Here is a 14716-nt window from a genome sequence, read left to right on the forward strand (position 1 = left end):
GCTGCATAATGACAAAAACACGACTTTTGTTTTTGTTTCTGGACACTGCGCCGAAAAGTAACCCGGCTTCTGGCACGTATAACACACGCGCGCTTGCCTCGCCTCGAACCACTTTCTGCGTTCGGCTTCAGCCGCCGCCGTCTCCTTACGTTCGGTCGGACTGCTTTCACTCGCATCCGCACTACATGTGTCCCCCCTTGCTCTCATGGGTGTGAACTTCGGCCTCTCAAACTTGGCGCCAAATTCACCCTTTTGACCGTCCTTAGCTCCGCGAGCCCGCGTCACAAACTGCTCGGATAGCTCGGCGGCTTTAGCCACCGTACTAACGTTTGGCCTATCCAAGACCCAGTACCGCACGTTCTCAGGTAACCGACTATAAAACTGTTCCAGCCCGAAACACTGCAGAACTTTCTCGTGGTCACCAAACGCTTTCTCTTCTTTGAGCCACTCCTGCATGTTTGACATAAGCCTGTAGGCAAACTCTGTATATGACTCACTTCTGCCTTTCTCATTTTCCCGAAACTTCCAACGGAACGCCTGCGCTGACAAACTGTACTTTTTTAGCAGACTCGATTTCACTTGGTCGAAATCCTCTGCCTCCTCTCTCTTCAAGCGAGCGACAACGCCGGCTGCCTCGCCGGGTAACGAAGTTAGTAAGCGCTGTGGCCACGTTTCCCGAGAGAACCCCTGCTTCTCGCACGTTCGCTCAAAGTTTACCAGGAACAAACGAATGTCCTCTCCAAGCTTAAACGGCCGCATCAGGTCAGTCATTTTAAACGATACTCGTTCTCCTTCACAGTGTGCCTGACTTCCATTAGGAGCGCGTTCCATGTCTACCTCGAGACGCTTCATTTTCAAAGCGTGTTGACGGTCGCGCTCCTCTGTCTTTTTGCTCTTTACGTTCGCGCTCCTGTCTTTTTGCCGTCTCCCTCTCCTCAATTGTCTCAAGGCCTTCCGACAGCTCGTCATCCTCAGCTTCTAACTCAAGGATAGCCCTTAGCAATTCTGCTTTTCTGAGTTTGTCTGAGACATCCAGACCCAACTCTCTTGCAAGCTCCAGCAATTTCGGTTTGCGCAACGACTTCCAATCCATGGCTGCTCTGAATGCTGCTTTCTCTACTGCCTACTATTGTCTTGCCGCAAACTAACCCGGCAGCAACGACAACCACAATTACCAGCTGTGTTTCTGACACTAACAAAAGGCTGGCAAAACTCAGAAGAAGAAAGTGCCGCACTCACCAAACCTCGCAGCCAAGAATTCAGCGCAGTCGTTCCGCTGCAGGCAACCAGTCATCACACAGGGCTCATTGCACTGCTCCGGGATGGCCGTTGTGCTGCTCAGCATACAGTCGACCGCATATCTTCCCTGCTGGCCTCCGTTGTCGCGATCTCACCGCTGGCAAACAGTTGTTGCAGATGGGTCGCAAGCCCCAAGGGTAGCGTTGGCCTGGCGGCCTGGGGCACAGCTGGAAGCATCCGAAGGTCCTGGCAAAGGATGAGTCGACTGCTAGCAGAGCAACTTGTTTATTCTAGCATCGCAAAACAGCGGCCGGGCAGGTCGACCGAAGTGGAGAAACGGGAGACCACGTTACTCGACTTAAGAAATCGAAGCTTCTCTCTTGGCGTCCGGGGGCAGCTGCTTTTATACTCTCGGAGTCGAGGGCAAGAAGGAACGCCTCGATAGAGGCGCACGTGACGGTGGCGTACGGACACGTTGTGACAAGAAGTGACGTATCCGCCGGGCCGGCGCCGGTCAGACCACCTCGCTTCACAGTTGGGGAGTTCCTCTCCCCGGCGGCCGCGCTTTGACAAGCGTGGGCACCAACCTGCACACACACACACGCACACACACGAAGACACGTGGCATTGAAACATGCCTGGACGCGCTCAGCAAGAGGCGTTGGGACGGCGCTGAACTGGCCAAAATGTCCGCCGCTGTGAACGAAGCCCCGGTGTCCGTTGCATCCACGGCGGCTATACCGCACCTGGGAGGCGAAACGTAACACTGACAATGCTGAACTCTCCGCCCAGACCACGATGTTGCACAATACTCAGCGGGTCACTCTATGTAATACATAAACGTAGTGAAAAAAATAGTGCAGAGCACTCAGCCTGGTGCTCTAACACATAAATTCAGTGAAAAAAACAACTAAGCCCTGGTTTTAACAAGTGGACAACAACATACGTGATATGAAGAGCTTATGGAAGAGAAATTTGCACGGCTGAATTTTATGGCACAATACATTTCTGAAGAATGTACACGAGCTAAGCAAGTCTTACACAAAAGAGAGAAAAAAATGTAATGTTTGAAGCGTGAGTAGAGAAGCGTGTACATATATATATTTTTAACATTGCTTCTGATCGGCTTTTATTCACTATGCTCATGGTCATCCTGTTAAAGAAGAACGAATAAGGTGTGGTAGTTTTTACTTGCCGCAGTTGGCCCGAATCCTTTCTTAGAGGTTCGATTGCACAAAATTTTGATGAGACACACAGAATGGAAGCACATACCACAGAGCGCTCTTGCAACTATCGTTTTATTTCCTTGTCAGTGGAATAAATACAGGAAGATACTCAGGGCGGGAGGGCGGTAGCGACAAAAAACAAATAAAAAAATCTTTTGACAAACATGGCCATCTACCAATGCCAAGCCGGCTTTGTCATGTGATCGTTTTTTGTGCACTCGACATAGCAAAAAAAAAAGGCGTAAGCTGCTGACACGCACGTGGTAGTAGCGAAATGCCATACTAAAACGCTGCTGCCACGCACGGAAGTGACGTCAGAGTTATGATGACGTTGTTTAAACAAGTATGACGTGTTCCGGTTTATAGTTTTGCGCGCGCTGCTGGAGCTGCTTCAGCTTTTCAGCTTAGCTAAGACACAATTTTACGGTTTCTTACTGTATTGTGTGCTAGAATGTTGTTCTAGTTGCGCTGGAAGAATCGGATGGTGTTCGAACTTGCGTTCACGAGCGACACTTGGACGCAACGCTGGAGCAGCTCGTTTCCTTATGCCTTGCAGCGCGTTTATGGTTGGTAGTGTGGTCTTATGTAGCTCCTGTTACGTTTTTCAGTGCTCTTGTTTGTTGAATTTGCTGTTGTGAATGGGGCACATGTTGGCTTTCAGTATGGCAGAACTTTTTTCTCTTATGGTAAAAACGTTTAAACGCGTTCTAAACTCTTGTCGCTGCAGCCAGAGTGCGGGAAGCCTCGAGCTCGCTTCTTCCCGGCGCCGCCCCGGCTTCGAGGGCCGCCGGGGACCTTCTCCATCGGCGTTGCCACCGCTGGGAGACGACTCTCAAAAGTTCAGAGTTGGCAGACCGCAGCTCTGGGCCATCCCGCAAGCCGAAGGTGCCGCTCGAGTTCAAGGACTTCGAGCCGCCACCTGACAAAAACTGCCGGACCATTCTCTATTAAAGTTTCTTCTTCATCCTTCGTAGGATTGCTGTTGCATATATTGCCCGAGTAAGTGCTGTTGCAATTTTTTTACGGCAATGTCGCATTTACCTCTACTGTTTCTTGTCTTGCATCTTCATGCTGTTTCCCTGTTTACCTCGGATTTTGGTGGCTAGCGAATCGCGACTTGCTTGTGCACCTGCTCGTTACAGTTCAAAAGGCACATGTTGAGCAACCTGAATGTAAACTATGAAGACAAATATTGCAAAAGGTGGCCCAGCCACTCATAGCTCTACTTTGGTTCAATTTTGTTGTAAAGTTTGGCTGTCTTGAAGACCGAGAAATTTTCTTAAATTTCTTCCAGCTAGTTTGCTAAGCTGCTATTTAGTATTGCTTCTTATGATGGCGCTGTGCGAGGTACCAGGTTTGCGCAAATGTTCCTCGCAACTTGTTTGTAGACATGACGTAGCTTCATTGCAGGAACCTGCATTTTGTTATACATGTGAAATGCATGCTAATATGACCAGTGTGGGCTTGCAGGTCCATGCATGCCGCTCTCAAGCAAATGCCGTTTCCATTGTATGAATCTTCCTTGACCTTGCTGCACTTCACAGGGCTTGTTTGGTTAATCCTTTTGTCTGTGCAATAGAATGCTCATAGGTCTTGAGCTTTACCCTGATCCTTTTGTCCAACAAAAAAAAAACTCTTTAGGCATTGCGTTAGGGAACATATCTGGGTGATAATGTGACAATCTTTGCCTCTATAACCTTTCTTTTCTCCCATCTTCAGTGAAGTTGTCAACCACCTGTCCCTTTGTTCGAACAGAGTGCCATGCATTGACAGAAATTCTCATCACAACAAGAAAATCTCTGAAGGAAATTTTTGAAACTGACTAGGACTTCGTCTTGGGCAAGTTGGTGAAATCTGCGACGCATTTTTTTTTTTTTTGTGCGCAAAAAGATATTTATAGAAGAAGGACGCATGAAAGTGCGAACTACCAACTGACTTAATGATTCAAAGGATGGAAGATAGGGTACAAATTTTGTGCACATGCAAGAGGCGAATGTTGTGACAGTGCTAGTTTGTCTAGTAATGCTACAAATCGGCATTAAACAAGTGCACTTCTGGGGAATTAAGGCAATTGAAGTGCTACTGACATGTGCACCATCTCTCTGATAAAATATTCCTTCGCGAATTCATGTGCTGTTTTGTTGCTACTTCTGCCCAGGATCACAATGTTGGAAAGCACGGCTCACATGAGCAGGCCTTGCAATGTGCGCTGCACCATCCGGTTTATTTAAATTGTTTGAATGCTCCCTCAAATAGTCATTTAGGCATTGGGCCGTTTGGTCTACATAGAACTTGCCACAGCCGAGAGGTATCTCATAGACCAACCCACAGCACAATGCAAAATGGTTGGCATGATTTTTCATACACCCTTGTCTCGTGGTATGAGAGCCACTAGCAAAATTATTTGCTTTCACGTCGATAAATGTTGTACACTGTTGCACACATTTTTGGCGTGACAGAATGGGTCTTTTTTTTTTGCATGAGTGCGAACATTCATAGCGATGGAAACACAAAAATTGTTTCAAGTGAGGCACTAGATCACCCAGAGCAACAATCTAAAGAAAACATGTATTTTATTTTAATCTTGATTTATTAAACAATTTTCTCGCCCTAATGTGGCAAAGAGGACATCTTAACCTCTACACGGACAGGCAGAAGAATGACAATTCCATGAGAAATGTCAACATATGAGCATGGAAAGCGCAGTTGCCAGTGATGTGAGGACTGACGACTTAACAAGTACCACAACGCGGAATGGAAAGCGTATGCGTCAGCTCCCGCCTTTTAAAAGGTTGATGCTCTTATTGAACACGCCAATGCCATGCTGTGCCCCGACCAGCTTCAAAGCCGCAAACTGCACTGTTTTGCAGTACGCTGCGACTGCAGCCCACTTGTTGCCTGATGTAGATTCCGGAAATGGGCTGAGAAGGTCTAAGCCGACACGATGGAAGGTCTTGGTAGGGATGTCGAGCGGCTGCAGGTAACCGGTGGGGAGCTGGGAAGGCTTATTACGTCGTTGGCAAAGTTCACAAGTGGGGACACAACATCGTACGGAACGGGCAAGGCCCGTCCAAAAAATACGGCGACGTACACGGTCATAGGTTCGCGATACGGCAAGGTGTGCTGCCGTTGGTGCGTCGTGAAGCTCTTCTAGAACAGTGGAGCGGAGGTGTTTAGGTATTACAAGTAGAAACTCAGAGCCGTCCAGATGAAGGTTACAGAGGACGAAGAGGCGTAGAGCAGCATCGGCTGGAGAATGTTCAAAATGGTCTATGAGTGCTCTGATGTAGCCGTCATGATGTTGCTCGTCGGCGAAATGAAGCAGCTGTGATACAGAGAATACACAAAAAGCACTGGCAATATTGGAGGAGTCAAAGTTGTCAACAGGTAACGCGACAAGCAGTCAGCGTCTTGGTGCAGGCGGCCAGACTTGTACACCATGGAATATGAAAATTCTTGTAGCCTCAAAGCCCATCGACCAAGCTGGCCTGTAGGGTCTTTTAGTGATGAAAGCTAGCAGAGAGCATGATGGTCAGTGACTACGGAAAAAGGGCGACTGTAAAGGTAAGGACAGATATTCGCAACTGCCCAGACGACAGCAAGGCATTCTCATTCCGTAATGGAATAGTTGTGCTCCGATTGTGCTAGGAGGTGGCTCGCATAAGTAATAACGCGATCCTGTCCACGCTGACGCTGGGCTAAGACGGTACCTACTCCATGACCGCTGGCATCTGTACGCAATTCTGTAGGGGCATCAGGGTCGAAGTGGGCGAGAATGGGTGGTGAGGTTAGAAGAGTGACGAGACGAGAGAAGGCGGCGGCTTCTGAAGTACCCCGCACCTCCACCAGAATGTTACGTGTGAAAAGACAGACGAAAGGGGCTATTTACAGGTTATTTACACTGGAGCCAGGCAGCCAGGCCGACCCTCGCTCGCACTAAGAGCTGCGACGTCATCTTCGTTCTCGTGGCGGCCCGTCTTTTGAGCATTGCTCGATGATATTGTAATAATATTACTGCGAATAGAGCTTTTGTAATTGAGAAACTGAAGTAAATGCAGGATACAATTAGACACTCCCTTAGACATTCAAGTACTAGCCAGATGATGAAGGCACTCCTCATTAAAATTCTGTCACTGGAACTCATCTACTAGTAATAAAAATATTGCTGCATTGCATTATAACATGAAAGAAAATGCTTCTTGTCTAGTTCTATTGATTTTTAGAAAAAAGAACCTATTGAGGTTACCCTTGAAAGCATCGCCCACGCTTTTGTGTTTCAGTAGTTATTATGTAGTGCTGAGCTGGCTTTTCTGGCTCGCGAAACTTGCACAAACTTCAAGTCGCAGAGAATTTTATGTTCATGTGATGTCGTGGTATGTCTGAACAGTCCATGCCACTTGACCAAGAGCAGCTACAGTGGTGAATCCAATGTTCTGTCTTGGGTCGGTTGCTCCATGGCCGCACGTACGCATTTTTCGTAGAAAACTGTAGCACCATCTGTAGGGCGCTGTTTTACTCACCGATGAAAGCAAAGGGCAGTCGTGGCGTATGCAACGTCGCCACTCCCTGCTCAGGAGCAGGTGATTTCAATTCCTCTCTAGGTATGCGGACCCTTCAGACGCAATTTCCTCGTAAACTAAGTCTTGTTGGCACGAAACAAGCACTGTGAGGTTTATGGAATGCTACTTTAATAGGCCGCATCTATTTATTTATTTCATACATACTGCTAGCCTCCATTTCGAGGCTGTTGCAGGACATGGGAAAATACATTGCATCAAAATATGAATGGCAAACTTATACACTTGTTAATATTGTAGTTTACGAGAAGATGTAGTTGAGCAATACAATAAGAGGGTGTGACCTTTCTGAGTCAGCCCTTAAAGGTTAATGAACAAAAATGCAGAAGCATAAGGCAAACAACAAAAAAAGTACACCAAACCAATTACAAACATATTGCAGTGTCTGTAGGCGATACTTATAAGTTAAGATGCGTACTCAGACCTATTTTTCCAGCATAGGAAGGAAATCGTCAGGTGAACAAATTATATCACTAGGCAATGAATTCTATTCACTGATTGTCTGAGGAAAGAAAAAATACCTGAATGTGTCTGTGTGGAACCTGTATTCAATTAAATGTTTAAGGTGTTTAGTTCTAGTGTTTCGCTGTTCAGAGAAAGATACATATGCACCACTGTGTAATTTGTAGCCCCCATTAAGGAGGTGGAACAGAAACTTGAGGCGTAAGAATTTAGCACGCTTGCAAATAGTACTATAGTCCACTACTACTTAGTAGTCTGCTTTGTATTTTCCTTTAATGTCCCATGAAATGACCATATTAGGGAGCACTCAAACAATTCAAATAAATTTCAAGGTGTGCATCTTGGCATGCTTTGCAAGGCCTGCTAACGTGAACTGTGCTTTTCGTGTGTTATGATCTTGGGCAGTGCATGAGTTCATGGAAGCATACGGTGTTAGGACGATCCTGCATGTGTTAGTAAATGTAAATTATTTTAATTGCATGTAACCTTAGAAGCAGGCTAGTAGCCAATAAACTCTTGTTTGCTAACCCAAGGCATCGAGGCTGTCAAAGTCAGGGTCGTTGACTATTTGCCTGCTCCTAACCCAAATTATTGGCAAATCAGTTCTGTAGAAACCCGCAAGATCAAGGAGGGTACACGAAAAGGAAAATTCTTGAGACCCATATGGGTTTTTAAAGAAAGGCGGTGACTGGTGACACGCGTAGTAGAGGCGAAATGCCATACCAAAACGCTACTGCCATGCACGGAAGTGATGTCACATTTTTGACCACGTGATTGTGACGTTTAAACAAGTATGGCGTGTTCCAGTTAACAATTTTGCTACAGTTTGCGCGCGCTGCTTCCACTTTTGATCTTAGTTAAAACATAAATTTATGGTTCCTTACTGTATTGTGTAGCAAAATATGCTAGTTAGTTGTGCTGGGACAACCGAAATGTGCCTGAGCTTGCGATCATGAGCGACACTTGGGCCCACGCCTAAAGCAACTCATTTCCTTATACCTTGCAGTGCCTGTTATGGTTCATAACGTGGTTTTGTGCAGCTTACTGTTCAGTTTTTCAGTGCTGTTGCTCTTGTTTGCTGAATTTGTTGTAAATGGAGCTCGTGAGTGTCTTCAGCGTGGCGGCGCTTTCTTCTCTTATGACAGAAAGGTTTAAAATATTTCTAAACGCTTGTTGCTGTCGCTTACTTGAGTATGTTGATTGTGAAGACTTTTCCTTTTTTTTTTCCATCTTTCGTGGGGCTTTGCATAATGTGCGAGTAAGTGAGCTGTCGCAAATTTTTATGGCACTCAATGCAGCGTTTACCTCTACTCTTCGTCTACTGTACGGTTTCCCTAATCACGGATTTCTCGGCTCGATTGTGAATCACGACTTGCTTGAGAACCTGCTAGAAAGCCCAAAGAAGGCTACAGCATCTACATTCTGCGCCTGCTCGCAACACTTCAAAATGCACATGTTGAGAAACCCTAATCTAAACTATGAAAACCAATATATAGGAACGTGTTCTACTCAGGCTCAATCTTGCTCTCAAATTAAGTTTGTCTTGAAGCCAGAATGCGGTGCAGCTTGTTTCCTAAACTGATATGTATACTAGCATTGTTGTTTCTTACGCTGTTATCTGAGGCACCATGCTTGCACGAACATTCTTCGCAACTTGTATGGAAATACGACGTAGATTCATTGTAGGAATCAAGCTTTGTGTCCTGTCCTTCTCTTGGATTTTATTTTCGCGCTATTCTTGAGCTCGAATCAGGAATTTGTCATTGTAGAACCTGCACTACGTAGATGTGAAATGTAAAGACACTATACTGGTAGGTGGGTGTACGCAAATGTGTAAGTTTCTAGGCTCATGCCAATCAAGAAAATGCCAATTTTTCATCCCGTGAGTCTTTCTTCACCTTGTGGAATTTCGCAAGCCTTGTTTCAGTCATCCCTTGGTATCCGTTGCAGCAGCTCAGTGTCTATAGTGCCCTGCTGAGCACAAGCTCAGTGGTTTGATTCCCGGCTCTAACAGCCACAGTTTGATGGGGGTGAAACGTAAAAACACTTGCATTTGAGCTTTGGGCGCACTTTAAGGAATCTCCGGTGGTCAAAATAAACTAGAACCTACGATGTAAACCACAGTGAAGTTACATGTCAAAACCTCACAGTTAAAGTAATCTCTTGATCTGTATAACAAAATTCTGATAAGTTTTATCCCTTAGCATGATCCTCTTGTCTAATAAAAACTTTTTAAGGCATTGTGTAAAAATATGTTTTGGATGACTACTGAGTATTTTTTCTCAAATCTTTTTCAGCACCAAACCGAAGAAGTTGTCGATCACTTTGGACTTTTCTCAAACAGGGTGTTGTCCGGTGATTGAATTTCTCTTCACACAAGGACAGATTGTGAAGGAGATTTTGTAAACTATCAGCAGCAGTAGAGAACGAGGCACAAAGAATAAAGGAAATTGATGGACCCAATTTTCTGTTATTTACTATGTTGTGAAGGAAGCAGACAGTGAAGCTGGACAATATGTAGGGGAAATCATAATGTAGAAATAATAAGTAAAGAGGAAGTGAAAGTTGATAGAAAGACAACTTGCTGAAGGTGGGAGCCGAACCCCCATACTGTGCATTAAGCATGCCGTGCATTGCCAATTAAGCTACTGATGTGGTCGTCCTCCCATTTACTTGGCTATCTGTGTATGTGTAAGGGGTAGTCCTGGGAGGGTTGGCCAGCACTGCTTCTCTCGGCCATGTCAGGGGATGTGGAACATCTCTAACTGATGATGTCAAATTGTATGACTTCAGGATTAGGCAACTGGACAACAAGCCCTTAAATGCTCCCTCATGGCATCAAGGCAGCCAAAGAAAATACCTTTGACCAGTTGCTTGCTGCAAAGCTGATTTACTATGTGACTCCTGTTCTTAAAAAGGGATATTCCACATGTGCTGTTGTTGGCTATGAGTGGTCCTGGCTAGCACTACTAGTGCTCTTTTTGTATGTGTACACAAATACCTAAGAAAGTGAACAAGGGAGGGCCCTCATGACAGCTTAACTGGTATAGCACAGTACGTATAATGTGGTTCAGCTCCCACCTTTTCATCCACTTTCATTTCCTTTATTTCTACATTTCAATGAAACACAATTTCCCCTGTGCTTTCTCTGGCTTTGTAGTCTGTTTTTTCATATAGTAAAAAGAAGGCTGCCTCAAGTTCATACAGGCCGCTTCAGTATTTTTGTACAATCCCATAAGAAAAGGCATTTGTTCCCCTCGGCTAAAGAAATACAGAATCCAGGTTTGTGCAATTTATCTGATATGTCCACATTTTGGGGCAAAGTCTTCATGGACTATCTGGAAGCAGTGGCGAAGCCAGTGGGTAACAAACTGGGCACAAGCCCTCACTCCCCCCCCCCCCCCGTGCACACACACACACACACATACAAAATTTCTATCTATATGGGATCTGCCCAGCCCCCTTTCCGTCCGCAGTCATGTTGGTGCAGCCCGTCCACCTGCTCTCCCTATAAAAAAAATTTTGGCTATGCCACTGTGTTGATATATGTGCCACAGTAGTCATCGATGTTTTAAGAAATTGAGGAAGAAGCTAAACAAGTGAAATGTCGAAGAAAGTTCTCAGGTGTGTTGCTCATGCATGGCAACATGCCAGACTGCATGGCGAAATTTGGTTTGCGATGCACTCTGGCATGTTTGAAACATGCGTGCCAACTGCACGCTAGCCTAGCCTGATCACTACTGCTGTGCACAATTAAAGTCATGCTTTTGACATCAATTAAACAGTAATCTGATTTAGAGAAAAGCATGCTTCTGCATACTTTTGCCCTTTCACTTGCTGGCTCTGCTGGTTGTTGCCAAGCTGGATGATCGTGTAGCTGGTGGATCGGCATTCCTGACCCCTTCAACTTGAGCACAAGCCTCAGGTATCTCCTTTTCTTTTGCACAACCTATACCTTGCAGCAGTTGTTGCAGTTCATAGTGTACGTCTGTGCAACTTGCACTCTACATTCCAGTTTTGTACTTTATGTTTTGTTTGGTTTGCTGTTGGTTAGCCCTCATTAGTCCTACCACACATCTACTGTTCTGAACCATGTTCACGATATTTAACTATATAAGGAACTTCCTTGTTACTTGATTTGTCTTTTACATATGAGAATTGGATCAGAACTACCCTACTTTGTTCATACATGGTCAATCACGCTCGTGTCTTGTTGGTTAGCAGCTCCACAGTGAAGCATGTCCAATAGTGTACCTTATGTGATTTGGATGTGTGGACAAAAGCACAGGTGCACACCTCGCATTTAGCCAGATATTTTATCAGGTGCTGTATTTTCCAACCACTTATTTAATTTACTAGTTTTACCTTTCATCTAAGTGCGGATGCTACTGAACTGCTATCACTGGGGCTGGCAATATTATATATAATATATGCTACCTTTGCAACTTGGTCCCTGTTAAAGCTTGAAGAAAAATAATCCTATAATACAAGCAGTCACATAATGTACCCCTGGAAAAAGATGGTTCATTTGCAAAACCTACTCGACATAATTTATTAATAAAAAGAAATGGGGTGAGACAGATGGAATGCCCTTCCTGAAATTATAAAAGGCAAAGTAGACTGGTCTCATTTTTTTCTACACCACCACAGCTGTGGTGCATGCTGGTAATTGCACTACAGCTGAGTTGCGAACAGAGAGCATATAAAATGTGTAATCCACCGAGTCTTTTTGATCATAGGCAACAGTTTTTTTCGTTGAAGCATTGTGACATTATAGTAAAGGAATAAACTGTTGCGTCCCTGTATGCTGCAATGAAATGCAAAGGAACAAAATTCTCTAAGTCTTTATTTCTTTCAAAAAGACAACAGCTTGCCACAGGAACACATGTTTAAGGACTATAGCAAATTAGCCTGACAGAAAAGCAAGTAAAATTTTTTTGTTGGTTTGATTTCGTGAAAAACTGCTGTGGCTGCTAGTGCAGCTTGTAAAACTTAGGCAAATGGAACGTGGCAATCGTGCATTTTCCCCACAATGGACACGACGATGCTGTGAAAGGCACAAAGATGTGAACAAATGAAAGGATCAGTCATGTGCAGTGAAGTCTTAGAAGTAAGAGAGGCTTTGAAGACATGCAGCAATACCAGATAAATATAACGGACAAATGAGCATTCAGTATGAAGTGCTGCTCACACGGCCAGGCTTGGCCATTGTAAACAAGAACAAACATGCATTGCTCGGTCTGTATACCTGCGCTCATCTGCTATACAATAGTCCTAGCCACATCCCTGACCATCAAAAATCTACCCATTCATTTAGATGGTTAGATAACATTGCTTTCTTGAACTCCTGGCATTGTTGATAGACAGCACTTTAACTGCAGGGCTACAGTTGCGTATTAGTGAATGCGTCTTGTGACATAAGCAAATTGTAACCACTCGGGCTCAACAAAGAATTAACCTCACGCTCATATATTCAAGAAAAAAAACAGTTCACCCAAGCATTTCTATACTTTCTGCAGGAAAAGAAAAATGCAATAGAAAGCATAACCAACGCTTCACAACCTTGCATTCAACTGGTCACTTTTAAGCATTATTGCTCATCTTTAAGGTCCTTTAATGAATCAAGAAAACGTGCCAACAAGCACCTTGTAACAAAAATCGTGCAACCCAACTTTGTTGCTTCGTACAACTATTAGAGTGCTTGAAAACAGCAAGTCATATAAGCCATAAAGCTTACCATTTAAGAAAATCCTTTGCTGGGCTAGTTGGTTCATTATCAGTCTAATAGCGGAAAGTGCAAACTTCAAACGGGACAGAAAGAGAGTCCTGTGTCTGTCTCTCTATCCATCTCGTTTGAAGTTTCTGCTTTCCTTATTCCATTCAAAGCTTACTGCTTCCAAGTTCCTCATAGTGTATGTGATATTAACCATTGCAAAAGCATTTTCTTCAAGCAAATAAACATCATTAAGTAAATTTCAATGCATGTCCTTATATTTAAACATGCATGCAGATTATATCTTTGGTCGAGTCACTGCTGAAATGTAAACACATGACCACCACCATTTATATGCAAGGTGTCGTAATTTGGGATTGTCAAGCTTGGATATTAATGCAAAACGTCATTGGAGAGCAACTTCTTTTTCTTCCTTTATATACTTCCTTGAGTATTTTCTGCCGCAAACAGAAAAGAATCTGCTTCACATAGCTGGTGCATGTTAACAGATGCAAGCTTTGAAACACATGCCATTCACATTGAGATAATGAACTTTCACGTCTCCAGCCCCTCAACTTGGCCAGAAGTGTAGTCGCTGAATATGCACTCTGACCACCACCACTGCTTCCACAAAACTCATGTTGGTGAATATGCAAACTCTATAACTATTACGCAGTGCCTTCCCACCGTGTTCCAAATTCTCCTAAGAACTACAAGTAACATGGCAGGAAAAAAGCATGCATCTGCGTGCTAGGAATGGTGAGATTGGTCTATTAGGTGCTAAATTGCAGCAAATCCATTGCCTTTGTTGCAATACACTATAAGCAAAGCTTTCCTGAATCATTACATACTATGCAAAGAGATACATGATCTCTGCACTTGTTTCTTATTTATATACCATCTGCTTTAAATGCAAATGAAAGGTCTCATATGGCGTTATGGTATGCAACGACGACTTGCAGCTGAATGCATCATTTTGCAACTGGTGACAAAAGCATTGTGAGCAGTGGTATATGTACGTAGAAGTATGGCTTTTAGAAAATTTAGCAACGTTGAGTCGGGTATTGCTAAAAAAAAGTTTGTGAAACTGTTTTGAAGGTGTTAAGACACAGCAGTGCATGTCACAAAGATGCATGCATGTCTATGGCATTTGCACTGCCTTGCAGCATTGTTAGACATCATATACTACAAGCATAGCCTCCCATAAACTTTTGTCAGGATTATATTGGTTATGCTGGGCACCTCGTAAATTTTTCACAGTCATGCTAAGAAATTTACTACTGCACCCAAGACCCAAACAGAGTTTCCTTTGTCTGTATCTGACCATAACCTTCGAAATCTTGTAGTGAAAGGACACCAGGATGGCAGATGCTTAGAGGAAGTTTATTCAACGGAGTTCCTGAAGGAGGCAAAATTGTCAACCTTAACACTGCTCAAAGAAATCACTGATGTAAAAAGTTTTGCATTGCTGTTCCATGTTTCCTATTATTTGTATGTGG

At 44.1% G+C, this 14716-nt stretch overlaps 1 protein-coding gene across 5 annotated transcripts; it reads left to right on the top strand.

Annotated features, from left to right (window-relative positions):
- Nucleotides 1-2702: 2702 nt before the first annotated feature.
- LOC142560951 (uncharacterized) lies at nt 2703-9962 on the top strand. Of its 5 annotated transcripts, none has more exons than XR_012823487.1 (4): nt 2703-3031; nt 3193-3464; nt 4185-4308; nt 9802-9962. XR_012823487.1 is itself a non-coding variant. In XM_075673383.1 (3 exons), exons 1-2 carry the CDS (start codon nt 2947-2949, stop codon nt 3414-3416), a joined length of 309 nt encoding a protein of 102 aa, XP_075529498.1. In that variant the 5' UTR covers nt 2703-2946; the 3' UTR covers nt 3417-3464; nt 9802-9962. The 5 variants fall into 5 exon arrangements, 1 of the variants encoding a protein (XP_075529498.1); XR_012823488.1 differs by having other exon boundaries at nt 4221-4308; XR_012823485.1 differs by having other exon boundaries at nt 3193-4308.
- Nucleotides 9963-14716: the final 4754 nt, after the last annotated feature.

Source organism: Dermacentor variabilis, chromosome 10, assembly GCF_050947875.1.
Source record: "Dermacentor variabilis isolate Ectoservices chromosome 10, ASM5094787v1, whole genome shotgun sequence".
Classification (NCBI taxonomy): Eukaryota; Metazoa; Arthropoda; class Arachnida; order Ixodida; family Ixodidae; genus Dermacentor; species Dermacentor variabilis.